Source organism: Erigeron canadensis, chromosome 7, assembly GCF_010389155.1.
Source record: "Erigeron canadensis isolate Cc75 chromosome 7, C_canadensis_v1, whole genome shotgun sequence".
Taxonomy (NCBI): domain Eukaryota; kingdom Viridiplantae; phylum Streptophyta; class Magnoliopsida; order Asterales; family Asteraceae; genus Erigeron; species Erigeron canadensis.
Window position 1 is genome coordinate 34202498 of NC_057767.1, and position 14548 is coordinate 34217045.

General features: G+C 32.8%; 2 protein-coding genes across 2 annotated transcripts; one reads left to right on the plus strand and one right to left on the minus strand.

Moving 5' to 3' along the window:
- The first annotated feature begins 1420 nt into the window (after positions 1 to 1420).
- On the plus strand, positions 1421 to 3249 carry LOC122608281 (cytochrome b561 domain-containing protein At4g18260-like). The gene is made up of 3 exons (XM_043781369.1): positions 1421 to 1873; positions 2155 to 2303; positions 2714 to 3249. The coding sequence occupies exons 1-3, from the start codon at positions 1601 to 1603 to the stop codon at positions 3018 to 3020; spliced, it is 729 nt and encodes a 242-aa protein (XP_043637304.1). The 5' UTR covers positions 1421 to 1600; the 3' UTR covers positions 3021 to 3249.
- Positions 3250 to 3456: 207 nt separating this feature from the next.
- LOC122607483 (deoxyhypusine hydroxylase) lies at positions 3457 to 7245 on the minus strand. Its single transcript, XM_043780459.1, has 7 exons — positions 7003 to 7245; positions 5896 to 6029; positions 5533 to 5765; positions 4699 to 4837; positions 4486 to 4612; positions 3822 to 3940; positions 3457 to 3740 (listed from the first exon to the last, which is right to left on the minus strand). Exons 1-7 carry the CDS (start codon positions 7160 to 7162, stop codon positions 3699 to 3701), a joined length of 954 nt encoding a protein of 317 aa, XP_043636394.1. The 5' UTR covers positions 7163 to 7245; the 3' UTR covers positions 3457 to 3698.
- Positions 7246 to 14548: the final 7303 nt, after the last annotated feature.

Consider the following 14548-nt stretch of genomic DNA (forward strand, 5'->3'; position numbering starts at 1 on the left):
TCAATATATTGATTGTTATTTGGGGTGACTTATGACCTTATAGTTTTGATCTTTTGGGTTTTAATTAGTGTACATATAAATTGCTCCTTAGATTGGAAACACGATATTTTAATTTGCAAAATGACAAAATTTTGAGTTAGAGTATTTAAAGAAGCAAGACTCTAAATCTGTTGTTATCTTGATATAAATGTTTTTATTTCATCGGATATTTAGTTTAATACCTGAAACACAAACCGTATGGAATATATATATATATATATATATAAAGAAAATTTTGAACTATTATTCATCCTCAATATGCAAACCTCATGGCCTGGCTACAAAAAATAATCTGGAAATAAGAGAAAAGAAAAGAAATTTTCTCTTCTTTTTGTATATATATTTAGGAGAAAGATTAGGTAAAACATGCAGTATCTATCTTAGGTAAAGCATAGGGGATTATGTAAAATTTAGGAGGAGGTTATGTAAAATTCAGGGAAGGTTATGTATGTTTATCAAATTCAAAGGTTTTATTTGTAACTTTTTATAAAGTGGCAGTACCTAAGCTTAAGTAAAGTCTGCAGTACGGATCATTTTCCCATATATTTATTTCGACTTCAAGACATATAGCCGGTAGCAAATTGATCAAATTTCTTTTTGGGATGACGCATTTTTATTAGTTTACAAACAAAAATGTTACCAATTCAACCCATTAACCAAGTCGAAACAAATTAATTACCTCGTTTAATACTACAACACAATTTTGCTATCCTTACATGTTACCATTTACACTATTTACATCTAATAGGATCTACATATACCATTTCGTCAATGTTTTGTGTCTAATTTGTTTCGATATGAACTGCTTAACCACTTCTACCTTTTATTATTAAAATCACATGTAATGAAATCATAGGATTAAATGACTAATAAAGTCTCAAAGTAATCATTAGTTTGAAAAGAAATAAGTGGCTCTGGTGGTAAGGGAAGGTCCACAGGTGACTTTTATGCAATCACTAGTAGATTTTCAGCACCTTAAACTTACATAAAACCAATTCTAACTAGCTTTTCATTATAAACATTATTTTCTGTTACTTCAGTTAAAACTTAAAATCACGAAATGCATCGATCAACTGTACTGTACAAACGAGCATTCGCGCACCAACTAGTGGGGCGGGCTGAAAAAACAAGATTTCGCAGATCCACTTTTGACATTTTCTTTTTGTTTTCAAACATAGTGATTGAATCCTGACCATTTTGTTCTGTAATTCCACCATTTTTCATTCCATGGAAAAGGTGGGCTAAAGACTGACCCTCCATGAGATAATATAATCAATCTTTTTCGGGACCATTTGTCTCTTTAGTTACACCAACTTTTAAGCCCTTCAAATAACCATCATTCTCCATGCAAATTCATCTGCTTTTTATCCAAATTCACAATCTTTCAACTTTTTTAAGCTCAATCACAAGCACTAATCTTGATTACTTAAACTAGTTATACAAGATTTTTCCCAAAAGCCTATTGGTATGCTTCTAAAAAGCAATACACATTACACACCACATCCATATAAGTATAGAACACATAGTCACATCCTGCATACTTTTTAGCCACACAACGACGATGGAATATTTCATTAAAGCGACAAACTTTATTCTTATTTTTATTGTTCTGGTTCTTCCATATATTAGTGCTTCATCTCAAGTACGTATTGACAAAGACAGCACAATGCTAAAAGATCATCAATTGTCGTTGCAGATAGTTGTTCATGGGTTTTTTCTTTGGGCTTCAATGGGTTTCTTGATTCCAATCGGGATTTTGACTATTAGATTGTCAAATGGAGAAGAACGTGGAAGAAGAACACGAATTTTGTTCTTTATACATGCTGTTACTCAGGCAGGTTTTGGCTGTTAACTTTCTGCGTTTTAATCATTTACGTTTCATTAGCATAGTTGATTACATTATAATCCCACTTTTCAACTTTAATGATGATAGCTTAGTTAATTTAATGTTTTGTATAACAGTTGATTGTAATGATTTTGTTTATACTTGAAATGAAAGAAAAGACACTTGTAGTGGTCTAATCTTTTTTAGCCTTGCAATTCTTGTCTTTAAAGAGTATACTAAATATAAAAGGAATTTTATTTTTTCAATAAATTTGGAATTTTTCTCTGCAGATACTATCAGTGATTCTTGTGACAGCAGCAGCAATACTGTCTGTGAGGAATTTCAGCAATGATTTCAACAACATGCATAGGAGATTAGGCGTAGCCCTTTACGGGTTTGTATTCTTGCAAGCACTTAATGGAATTTTACGTCCATCAAGGTAAACAAGCACATTTACTGGAGGTGACATTTTTTGTTAGTATAGGTCCATGTGGGTTATCTGTATTTCCACGGGTCAAGTCAATAAATCTAGCTAGGAAGAGCAAGCCAAATGAGTAGGAAGTAGCCCAAATTGTATTAACAATGCAAGCCCTGAAAATGTTTCAATCACATTAGATTATCAATTGTAAATATGGTTCTTGCTATCATATTAAACTCATTAACTAATCATAATCTTCTTTAATTTACGCAACATAGGTTTTTGTTAGGCGACCCCCGGACCATTTTTCAACCTGAACACACCTTTGACCTGTTACCCAACCTGTCACACATGACCAAACTGCAACACTGGTATTTACACACTTGAATGTTTCTTGAAATTGTGTTTTGAGCTTAGATCTTGTGTTGCAGGGACAATAAAAGACGAAGTCTGTGGTTTTTTGCACATTGGTTTCTAGGAACCTCGGTTTCCCTATTAGGGATAATTAACGTATATACTGGGCTACATGCATACCAGAATAGAACATCAAGAAGTATAGCACCCTGGGTCATCTGTTTCACAGCTGAAATTGTTTGTATCGGGTCCTTCTATTTGTTTCAAGAGAAGTGGGAATATATATTGAAGCAAGGGGTCACTCCAGTAGATGAACCTGCAATCACGATACAACCAACTGCTAATCAAGAGGTTTTGGCAAAACAAAACAGGAATCTGTGTTGATTAAAACTCTATGGAACTGGCCGAGTATTGTTTATTGAATTGTTCATATGTGGTACGTATCAAGGATGTTAAGAAAACCTATGAACGTAGCTTAGCAATTTTTTCTAACCGTTTGGGATTGTGATTGATAATAGAGGTTTGAGAAACGGTTTGATATTATCATTCATCAATTATTGTAATATCTCTCTCGTTTCTTTCCGTATAAATATATGCTTGTTCCCTTTCGACATTTACAATGTTGGCTATCTAGAATTGAGTTAATTTCAAAACAGTTAATTAGATTTAGTGGGCTTGGTATGATCTATGAAGAAACAGAATGGGAAGCATTTATATTTGAACATCCAAGTAATAATGATGGATCTCATAAGCAGATTATATATTATACTTCTAGAAAAGTAGACCAAAATGTATATCATTCATAACTAAAAATCCCGAATAATGAAGTTGCAGGTGCACTGAAGAATTAAGAAGACAATTCCACTTTGTAAGTTATTGGTAGGAGCCTACCACTTGGTATTTTATACAAAAACCCAACATCTAAATAAAGTTATATGTCCATAGTACAACACACGTGTCATATTCAGTCAAATGGTTAATCCAAACACAGTATCAGCCATCAAGCATCAAACAGCTCAGCGCTCATGTAAAAATGGCAGAAAACACAATGAAATGAACCCATCATGTTGCCTCCTGCAATTGAGGCGCCTGCATAAAAAGGTACTGCAAAAAACATAGTGGACTTTAGCCAAACACACTGACAGCAATAAAACTTCACATGAGCAAATTGTAATCTTTAATTACCTCAAATGATTTGCCAGATCGTTCGAAATCAAGCATGCTTAGAGCAACTTCACAGCTCTGTGAAACAATGGGCTCCGGATCCTTGGAAAATTCCTCTAGTAGAGAGATACATTGGTCATCTATGAACAATTTGAGAGAAGTCAGAATCATGAAGCTTTTCAGATATTATAAGTCGTTATTAACTTTCTAGGAATACCATTACATAACAATGTGGTACTAAGTTTTTAGAGGTGGCAATTCGGGGTTATGTTAAAAGGTCAATCATGTAAAATCAACAAAAGTTGTTAAAGGAAAAAGGGTTCAGAGGGGTTGAACAGATCGATTGTCGTCCAGTCCACATTGAACTTTTAATTCATAAAACCTCCGAGATCATGTTATTTGATGATATTATGCAACTTTTATAATCGATTCTGAGATGCTTGTGTTTATAAAAGAATATTGAAAACTTTGGGCAAGAAGTGTTGCAGATCAACTTGACCTGACCCATACAGCCATACCAAAAATTACCTGTAACCGAACCCATTATACCACCCACCTATTTTGCCACATCTAGTTTATTGTATACATAGTATCACAGTCTAACAATCACCACTATACATGTATACCACATGAATCTTTTATAGCAGATAGTTTAGAATCCATTATAAAAAACAGTTCAACAAACCTGCAATAGAACCCAGAGCCTCAGCAGCTTCATGTCTAACCATAGGATGCTCATTTACATCTTTAAGTACACTCGAAAGTGCATCTGAAGCAGATTTATTTTGTAACTGCCCCAAGACATAGGCAACCTGAAATCCTAAAAATATAATTTAGCCTACAAAAAGAAGAATGGGAGGTGGCAAAGATAAGAACAGAAAAAACGTTCATCCTGGACCTCGTGTCGCAATAAAGCACTCTTTGCATTCAAGGATTCTATTATGGCAGCAACTGCTTCATCATCACCATGATTGCGGAGTCCAAAAAGAGCACCATATCTCTCATACATCCCCTTTTCTTCATTTAAAATGACTTCCCTGAATGAAATTAAATTCCACCAGATAAATCATGTATAAGAATACTCCGTTCAAAGTTTAGATTTCGCAAGTGGGTGGTTAGGTAATCAGCCAACACAGGTCACTTTGAGTTTGGGTCGGCACAGGCTGAATAAAGGTTGGGCTGATCTGCTAACACATTTTCGCTCATATTTTTAAAAAAATACTTGTATTAGATACCAAATTCATTAGTTAGGATTACAAAGACAATATTCATACAATAGAAATCCAATTCTGTGAACAAGTATGCTATAGCTATACATGATTAAAGACATAATTCAACTCGTTTGACCCATTTGACCATTTCGTCGTATAGCCAAAATTTTACAATTAACGAGTTGAAAGAGAATAGACCCCAATATGGACCAATTTACATATAAATGGGTTGGCCACTTCTATTAAAGATTTATAACAAGTTAACACACCAATACAAAAGTATCGGCTTCTTTACAATCAGCCTATATAAACTCAGAAGTAAATCTTCTAAGCAATGTTAGGCTTTTCTTGATAGTAAAAGCTTTAAAAGAATACTAAAAGAGAACACATTTTTCAGAAAACATGGTTATCGTTGAATTTTTAACCCTCAGCAGAAGATAGTTAAGCTTACCCGACAGCAAAAATGATGGCATAAAATGACACCATGGGGTTGTTAAATTCATATCATATATGAAACAAACCTTAGTTCCGGTACCGAAGAACAAGAAGCAGGTGCAGCTGGATCAACCGACAGAAATGGTGATGCCACCGCCGCAGATGATGGATGATCGTCACCAACATTCTTCATCTCCTGAATTCGGGAAAGAGCCAATTCACATGTCTCTCGAACCTCTTGTGCCGGATCAGATTCTAAACTGTCCTTCAAAAGAGTAATATTGCTCTCTAAACCAATTGCACCAAGAGCTTCCGCAGCCTATTCATCCATAAGTAACACAAGCAAACCACAACCCGGATATTAGCAAAACACAAGTTCAAAAATATAATGTGAAACACTTCAAACAAATAATAGAACAAAGGTGTGGGATTCGGGACCGAAATCCAACCTCATGGCGTACAATAGGATGCAAAGAAAGATCATTAAGGACAAGCTTCAAAGCAGGAATAGCATCGGCATCTTGCATCTGGCCTAGAGCAAAAGCAGCCTCGTGTGCCAACAAATTTGAAGGATCTTTTGTTGCTGCAATAAGCAAAATTATAGTCTCTATCAGGTTAACAACATACACGTAATACTTATCTTTTTCAACAATAAGAGTAACAGAATATCGACTACCATAGTACCATGCATAATTTAATAGGGTCACGTCTCCAAATATTGAAATAAGTGTGAAACGCTCACATATGCATTTTCAATAATTAATAGAAAAAAACAAACACAAACACACACACACACACATTGCGGTGTTTGCAGCACCACACAAACCACATTTTCCATGGTTTGGTTTTGTTCCCACACCGTGAACCCTAACGAGCCATGATCATATCTTCAGCATTGCGTTCCACATATTCTCTCCACCTCTCGACGTGCGACCAGTAAACATTGCCAGCTATCAACTTTTATTTTATCAAATTACATTCTACCTAGTACTTAAAAACACCTAAACATACATATCATTAAAAAATATATCTATACTATATTATAAAGCAAATCTCCCCTGTTTACATTTTAAGTTTCAACATTTAGTTTCCTAAAATGCCCATATATCAATTCTATATTACCTAACACCCTTTCTCTCTCCTCAAATCTCAACCAATTATTTTTTTTATCTCTCCTCCATAAATCATTTATTCCCCCAATTCATTCAAAATCTTTTATCTCAAAAACTGCACATCGATAAATTATAAAAATTATTTGGGTGTTCTTAAAATTTCAAGCTCTTTAATTAGAGATGTCATTCGATATACTTTCGACGAATTTTTAAATTCGAGGGCGGATCCCAGGCATTTGGCTATCGCACTCTATGACCTATCACCCCACCATCTCACCGCCGCAACGCGGCGGTACTTGCTCTCGTATCTCTAATATATTACTCTGTCCATCTCAAAATAACTATCAAAATAACTAACTATTACTCGCTATTAAAACGATAATACTAGCAAGTGATATATGTGTATATATATATATATATAGGATATATAGATAGAGAACAAACCAAGGATGAGAGCATTGCGAGGGGCGGGACCGCGAAGATTACGGAGCGAAAACAGGACTCGAAACCGCTCAGAAATTGGTTGGGATTGATCTAGTAATCTTTCGCATAGAAATCTCTCTGTTTCTGGAGTTACTTCAAATGAGTTTCCATCAACACCCATTTTTTTCTTTATTTTTAAATTTTATAATATCTATATATATATAAGGTTTATTAAAAGAAAAGTTCAAATTTTGTGATATTGAATTATGCAAAACCCTAAACTTTGATTCAGATTGTTTGGATTTATTATACTTCAGCTTGTTTGTAATTTTGTGGTTATGGTCCTTGTAAATTTGGGAGGATGACACCAATAGCAAAAAATATCAAATATTATTTACTTGGAAAGATTCAATTATACCAACCTCTTCTTGAAATTTTTTCGTCACATCATTAATTAATTTATTATTCAATATGGGGATTGAATCCTCATATATAGTATTGTATTGCAGGTTATATATCTTTCACAAGTTAAAACACATATATATACATATATATATTCTTAAAATTTCTTCGCTACATCATTAATTAATTTATTATTCTATATGGAGATTGAATCCTCATATATTGTATTGTATTGTAATGCAGGTTATATATCTCTCACAAGTTAAAACACATATACATACATATATACTCTATATAATAATAATTAAAATAAGCATTGGAATCACTCACCTCCCAAGACTAGAGCTGCATTGGGAAAGGTAAACTTATCCCTACACTCTATAACTTGCTGCCTAGTGAGTGTTACAACTTGATGGTTTAACCCAAGCACATCAGTTGTGTCCTTAAGATTAGGGGTGGGTACGGTTCGGTTTGGTTCGGGTTTGACTAACACCGTAACCAAACCGTTATAATTCGGTTTTTGAAAATTAAAACTATTGAGGTTTCGGTTTTTACGGTTTTGGTCTATTTCGGTTCGGTTTTAGTAGGTTTTTAACCACTTGTAGTTTGGGTCAAATTGAGCTTCAAAAGTTTATAAGTGTATACCCTATAATTACACCTTAATTAATTTCAACAAATTTTCAAAACAATGTTAGTAACAATAACACTACAACAATGACAACAAATCCATAAAAGTAAGTTGTACAAACTTCGAACAAATTTTATATATAACTATTTATATCTTTTACGTGTTGTTTAATTATACAATAATAAAACAAATTAATTTTGTTATGTATTTTCACTGTCAACATATAAATGATATTATTATATAGACCTAAAAATGCAAATATAATAACATATTTATCAAAAATTAATAATAAAATGATATAAATATAAAATAAAGTAAAAATATATATTTTTGGTTTGGTTCGGTTTTTATGGTTCAGTTTTTCATTAGAAACCAAAACTGAACCACAACTTTCGGTTTTTAGAAAACCAAAACCAATGGTTTTGGTTTTCATGGTTTTTTCGGTTTTCGGTTCGGTTTTTGTTCACCCCTACTTAAAATTCACATTCTCATTCTCATCATCTTCTTCTTCAAGGATTTCATCAAGCAATTGAACAATTTCTGCAAACTCATCTTCTTATTCTTCTTCATTATTCATGTTCTCTTGTGCAGCATGCTCCTCAACTCCACCCACATTCATGTTCTCGTGTTCATCTTCTTCTTCAGGAACGACATGAACCACTTCCATATTCTCATTATTAACCTTTGCCTCCGCTCCAACCATGTTCTCATCATGTTCATCATCTTTGATATTCTCATTATCATTAATGTTCTCAAAGAAGTTATCAGCATCACCATCAAATAACACAAAGTTTAACGAATCCAAATCAATATTGTCAATTTCTTGGATATCTATATCATCCAAATTCGTCAGTCCATATTCCAAATTATCCATTTTTTCTGCAAGTTTCCATATAAAAAAAAAATAATCAACTTTCCCAAGTGGGTTTTTTCTAACACAATAAAGAGCAACATTAAACCCTGAAATTCACTTCAAGTGATGTTCTTTCTTCTTTTATATATATATATATATATATATATATATATATAGTAATCTCTAATGGTGTTCTTGATTTTAATTACAGTAGTAGTTTTTGGAAAACTATTCAAGATTCTTGTAACCCCCCAACCAGAGACAGAGCCAGAATTTTTTTTGCGAGGGGACAATTTTTAATTTGTTTGTCATACTTATAAAGAGTCGTATCCGATAATCTAAAAAATGAACCCTAGCTATTGGACTCTCAAAAGAATTTTGTTCCTCACACCTGGTGTACCTGATGTAACACTCATATCTAAAAATACCAATTTTTTAATAAATAAAGACCACACGTGTCGAACAAGGTCTTATTAAATGAAAACGTATTCAATCATAATGCAAGAAACCCATAAAATATTTTTTAGGAAATAATTAGTTTGTATATATATCTTTCCTACATAACTATTATGATTATTATAATTAGTTGTTTGTGATAAACATATATAATATCTTGAAAGAAAATAATTTTTCCACAAACAGCTATACTATTAATATAATACACATTTACATACCCAAAAAGAGAAAGCTTTTTTTTTAACCTTTATTCATTCTTTTTATTAAAAATCAAAACAACTCAAGTGGTTATTATCCTAACAAAGAGTTCTATCTCTAAAATAATGTTTCGATGACCAATGACTTCCAAATAATAAACTTATACTCACAAAGGTAACATTTGTATTTATTTCTTGCTTATTTTTTCTTACTTCTAGAAAAAAAATTACAAATATACCATATAAATTTTAAAAAATTACATTGTACTAAAATCAGAATTGGGACAGCTGACCCCACTGTCCCATGTTGCCTCTGTCCATGCCCCCAACCCCCAAAAGAAAACTATCATGTTCTTCAGTTAATTCTTTAAAAGAAAGGAACATCAACGGAATCATCATTCAATTACATATATCAACTAGTAATGTTTTTTTATTTGATGTTTTTTGATAAACAAAATATAACAATACCCATTGCTTTAATCAAGATTAGAAACTCACCTGCTGCTTGTTGTTGTTTGTATCAATAAAGGCTGACTAACTTGCGTTACAAGAAAAGACGCTTGTGTTGAAAGAATAGAAACTCAAACTTACTTGCTCCTATTTGCTAATTGATTGATGTGTCCCTTATATATATATATAGAGAGGAAAGGAATTGTTGGATTTTAACGGTCGTCAATTTTTAAAAATTTATTTGATTTTGTTCAATTAAACCCCTCTAGTTTTAGGTTGCATTCTTGAATTTTTATTTTAAGGGATAAGAAGGGAAAGACAAAGAAAACTTTTATTTTTGTACTCTTGAGTTTATATTTTAACACTGTATTCTCGAGTTTTTATTAATAGAAAAAGAAAGGAGAAGATTCAATAGGGGAAGAAAGGATAGAAAATTACATAAAAAATAGGCATTCTCGAGTTGAAAGAAAAGAAAAGAAAGTTGAGAGTTGAATGTATCTTGAGTTAGAAGTGAAGAAAAATAAAGGATAAAAAAAATACAATTTTACATTTATAGCCTTGTAATAATTAAAACCTTTATATAAGTTTAAGGGGTATAATAATAACTTCACCACTTTTCTTTCCAAATCTTGCCAAAAGTGTTAAGAAAGTTTTGGGATCAAAACACCCTCTTTTTTCCTTCCTTTTCTTTTAAAACAAAAACTCAAGAATACAAAAACTAAAAGTTTCTTACCCTTTCTTTTCTTAATTATCTTCTCAAATTAAAACTCAATAATGGAGCCTAAAGGAATAGAAAGTAAAGGAAATGAAAAGTCGAACATTTTTTACCCCAAAATAATGGAGCAAAAATGACGTGATTTGAAAGGAAAGATTAATAATCCATTAGAAAATTACTAATCTATCATTTCACCAAAGTTTTAAAGACAAATATTAAGAGGGCATAATTGTAAAGTTATAAAGAAAATATTAAGTAGTTTTTCTTTTTCTTTTCTTTTCCATTCAACTAAACAATGTGATTTTTGGTATATAACTTTTTTTTTCTTTCTCCCTCTATTTAACATTCTTCTTTCCTTCCTTTTGAATAAAACTTGAGAATGCAGTGTTAATGTTAATTAGTATATTCAAAGTATTTATTTGATTTTGTACAATAAGCCCCTCTGTTTTATTACTCGTCTATTTTTTTAATTTTTTTTTTATTACTTGTCTATTTATACTTTACCCAGTTATCACTTTGGTCTTTCTTATAATATTCCCTCCTACAGCTACAAAGTGGAAAAATATTTTGTCATACATTCGACTTGTATAACGTTTTCTCCTATTAACACTATCATGCTTAAGATTGACCGGTGATAGTTTTCAAGTTTCTTTGATACATGTTATGTCTAATACGACATACATTGTACCCAATTTTTGTATTTTAAGACTTTGCTTACGTTACACTGTGTGGGTTATGGACCGATGTGTTGCATTTGTCATAGAAATCGTATCTTTTCTTTCCTCCCAACATTTTTCAGTTTCCTATGTTACGTGCCCACCTAGTGCTTATATGCTCTATGTGCAACGAGTTTACATGATCCGCATTTAATGGTAAAACAACCCGGATTGACTTGTTCTTTAGTTAGTAGTGGGTCAAAAAAATGTCACATTGACTAACAAACTTTTGAAAGTTCGGAAATCTATGCCTTTTCTCATACCAAACATCTGATGCTTGGTAATATCATGTGGTGTTAGCTGTACAATCAAACGTCTTTTCACTTGTCTGTAGTAATTTGATTTTTATTTTATCAAGAAATTTGAGCTGTCAAGATTAGGTTTTCTTGTAGTTCAAAATCGATTCATGACTTTATGGTATTGTGGTGTGTAATTGACTAATTGTACATCAGATATTGAAGATGTAGTGATTATGAGTATGTTAATCTTGAGCATAATAAAAGACATAATGGTGGGTGGATCAAATTGTGTTAAGGGTTAGAATGATAAAAGAGAAATGATAATAGTACCATTATCTTTAATTAATTTACCACAATGTACAAGAGTTACAACACACAGTATTAGTCAGTAATGCATATATGTGGTAGATTTATCATTTGTTGTGGTACAGATATCACTTCTCATGACAAAAACCCTTTGTACTTGATTCATAATTGGCACTGTTTTAGCGGTTTATAATGCGACACGATGGTAATTGACTAGAAACATGAACGGGTTAACCCATGGTTAGGACCCACAACCCATGACCCATAAACTTGACCCAACGATATGCACCCAACCTCCCAACTTTTCCATCCCCCCCCCCCCCCCCACACACACACTCATCTCATTTCTATCTTCTCTTTATCTCACTGAAAATTCTTACACCAAAATGTTTGATTTAAGCAAGATTTGATTTGGGGTTTTCATCTTTACCATCTCCTTCACAACATATCAAAGAATTGACCTTCAAAGTGCAAGAAAACCCATTTTTATAGTCGAATTCGGATTTGGCAATTTGTGGGAGCTTTTGTAAGTATTCTTTAGATTAAATTCTCTTTTATGTAGTGCAAAACTTAATTCTTGGTGTATCTAAACAAGTACGTTTGATATGTTATTTTAAATCATTGAATCAAGTGACATAGGATGTTGTCTACTTGTACCTGTCGAAAATAGATTTTGGCAGATTCTCAACCTGTTTAACCATTTTTGACCCACTATAAATTGTCGTAATTTTTGCCAAGAAATGTTTCAGGGCAACACAATCTAGCCTGCTTTGACCATTACCTAATCCACCCAAATTGCCACCTCCGCTAATTATGGTGGCTGCTCTCCATGACTTACTCTTCTTCAATTTACTTTATCTATTATCAGAAAAATGTGGAGTAACTGACATGGACTTGGTAATTAATCTTAAGCTTGCTAAATGTCTTGGGAGAAGGACTTGCAGGGTACTACAATGTAGTTTGCATTGACATTAAAGCTAATGATCAAAGCCCTGCAATGTACATGCCTTCACTTCTTCCACCTGCACATTAACTCGGTGGCAGTGAACAGGTATCTACAGTTAGAAGGTAAGTTTCACCTTCATGGACTTTTTCTTTAAGTATTTTCTTTTCCTTTTTCCATTTATACAGAGTGAATTTCATTTTTCTAATGGTAAGCTGTTCGATGTCGTATGACTCGTATCATGTGATGTGTGTGGTTAGGTGGGTTGGTTAATGGCTTAAGCTGGGTCCGTGGTGGAAATGTCATTTTTAGTTTGTCGCAACATGGTCCCCATACCACATGGGGGGCAAATGCCCCCCTCAAAATTTAGAATTTGTCATGTACTTTTAACATTTTTCATAGATTATTAAAAATTTTCTATAGGTTTTTAACATTTTGACCCCTTTTATATTTATTTTTCACGACTTTTTTAATTTTACCCCCTTTGGTCCCTGTAGTAAGGTTAGCCAAATAGACTTTTTATTGCCTACTTTCTGACTTTTTACTTGATAACTAATGCATTAATCATGATAGCAGAAATACCATTATACAATGTTATTTTTAAATCATTGAATTAAGCGATACAGGATGTTGTCTATATGTATCTACCGAAAATAGACTCTGGCAGATTCTCAACCCATTTAACCATTTTTGACCCACTATAAATTAGTAATTTTCGCAAAGAAATGTTTCAGGGCAACACAAAATCCAGCCTGTTTTGACCATTACCTAATCCACCCATTTTGCCATCGCTGCTAGTTATGGTGGCTGCAGGCTTTGGATTATTTTGCCATTTCTACTAAAGTTTATAGATTTGTGAAGATTTTTGAAATATTAACTGATCTAATAGCTAAACAATGCAGATGGATGTGGATATCAGTGGCACAATTGACTATGGAGAATTTTTAGCTGCTGCTATGCACCTGAATAACAGTGGACCGTGAGTAGCATCTTGTTTCTGCTTTTTGGTGTTTTGATAAGGACGGAAGTAGTTATATTACAGTTGATGAGCTTCAACAAGCGTGTACAGATCACAATATGACTGATTTTTTATGTGGACGATATCATTAAGGAAGTCAAGCAAGATAATGTAAGTCATAAAATATCAAATTATCAAGAAAATTCAGTAACTCTGTTTATTCTGCTCATGCAGTAGTATACCCATTTTCTTAACATCAGCAAGCGTGAGGATCGCTAGCATCTCCATTCTTACAGGTTTCAGAATGTAATTATTTATAGTGTGATTCGAGATTTGCATACAAATTTATTGATTACGATTATGATTGAAAACAAATCAGCTTCAGTCACAACTTTAGTTTTAGAGTCTTGCAAGATTTTAGATGTGCAGAAATTCTTAATCTAACCTTTGTGATATGCTACTTGTACATTTTATAAATAGGGCCATCCATTGGATGTGGTGTCTAAGCCTTGGATGGAGTACTCGATACTAATCTTGTTCTTTTTAAGAATTCTCTGTAATCTCAATTCATTTTCGAAACAATTCATATAAATTTGAAGGCAGAGAGAATTTATTTTGAAACGAAAATAATATACTCGTAGTTGTTAGTTTCATCATCTTATGTTGAGTGCATTATATGAATTATGTTATGGTGGTGGTTCTTA

Coding starts and splice junctions, on each gene's coding strand:
- LOC122608281 (XM_043781369.1), top strand. CDS start 1,601: ATGGAATATTTCATTAAAGCGACAAACTTTATTCTTATTTTTATTGTT. Junction 1,874..2,154: donor TTATACATGCTGTTACTCAG/GCAGGTTTTGGC, acceptor TTTTCTCTGCAG/ATACTATCAGTGATTCTTGT. Junction 2,304..2,713: donor GGAATTTTACGTCCATCAAG/GTAAACAAGCAC, acceptor CTTGTGTTGCAG/GGACAATAAAAGACGAAGTC.
- LOC122607483 (XM_043780459.1), bottom strand. CDS start 7,162: ATGGGTGTTGATGGAAACTCATTTGAAGTAACTCCAGAAACAGAGAGA. Junction 5,766..5,895: donor ATCCTATTGTACGCCATGAG/GTTGGATTTCGG, acceptor ATGGATGAATAG/GCTGCGGAAGCTCTTGGTGC. Junction 4,838..5,532: donor TCTTCGGTACCGGAACTAAG/GTTTGTTTCATA, acceptor AATTTCATTCAG/GGAAGTCATTTTAAATGAAG.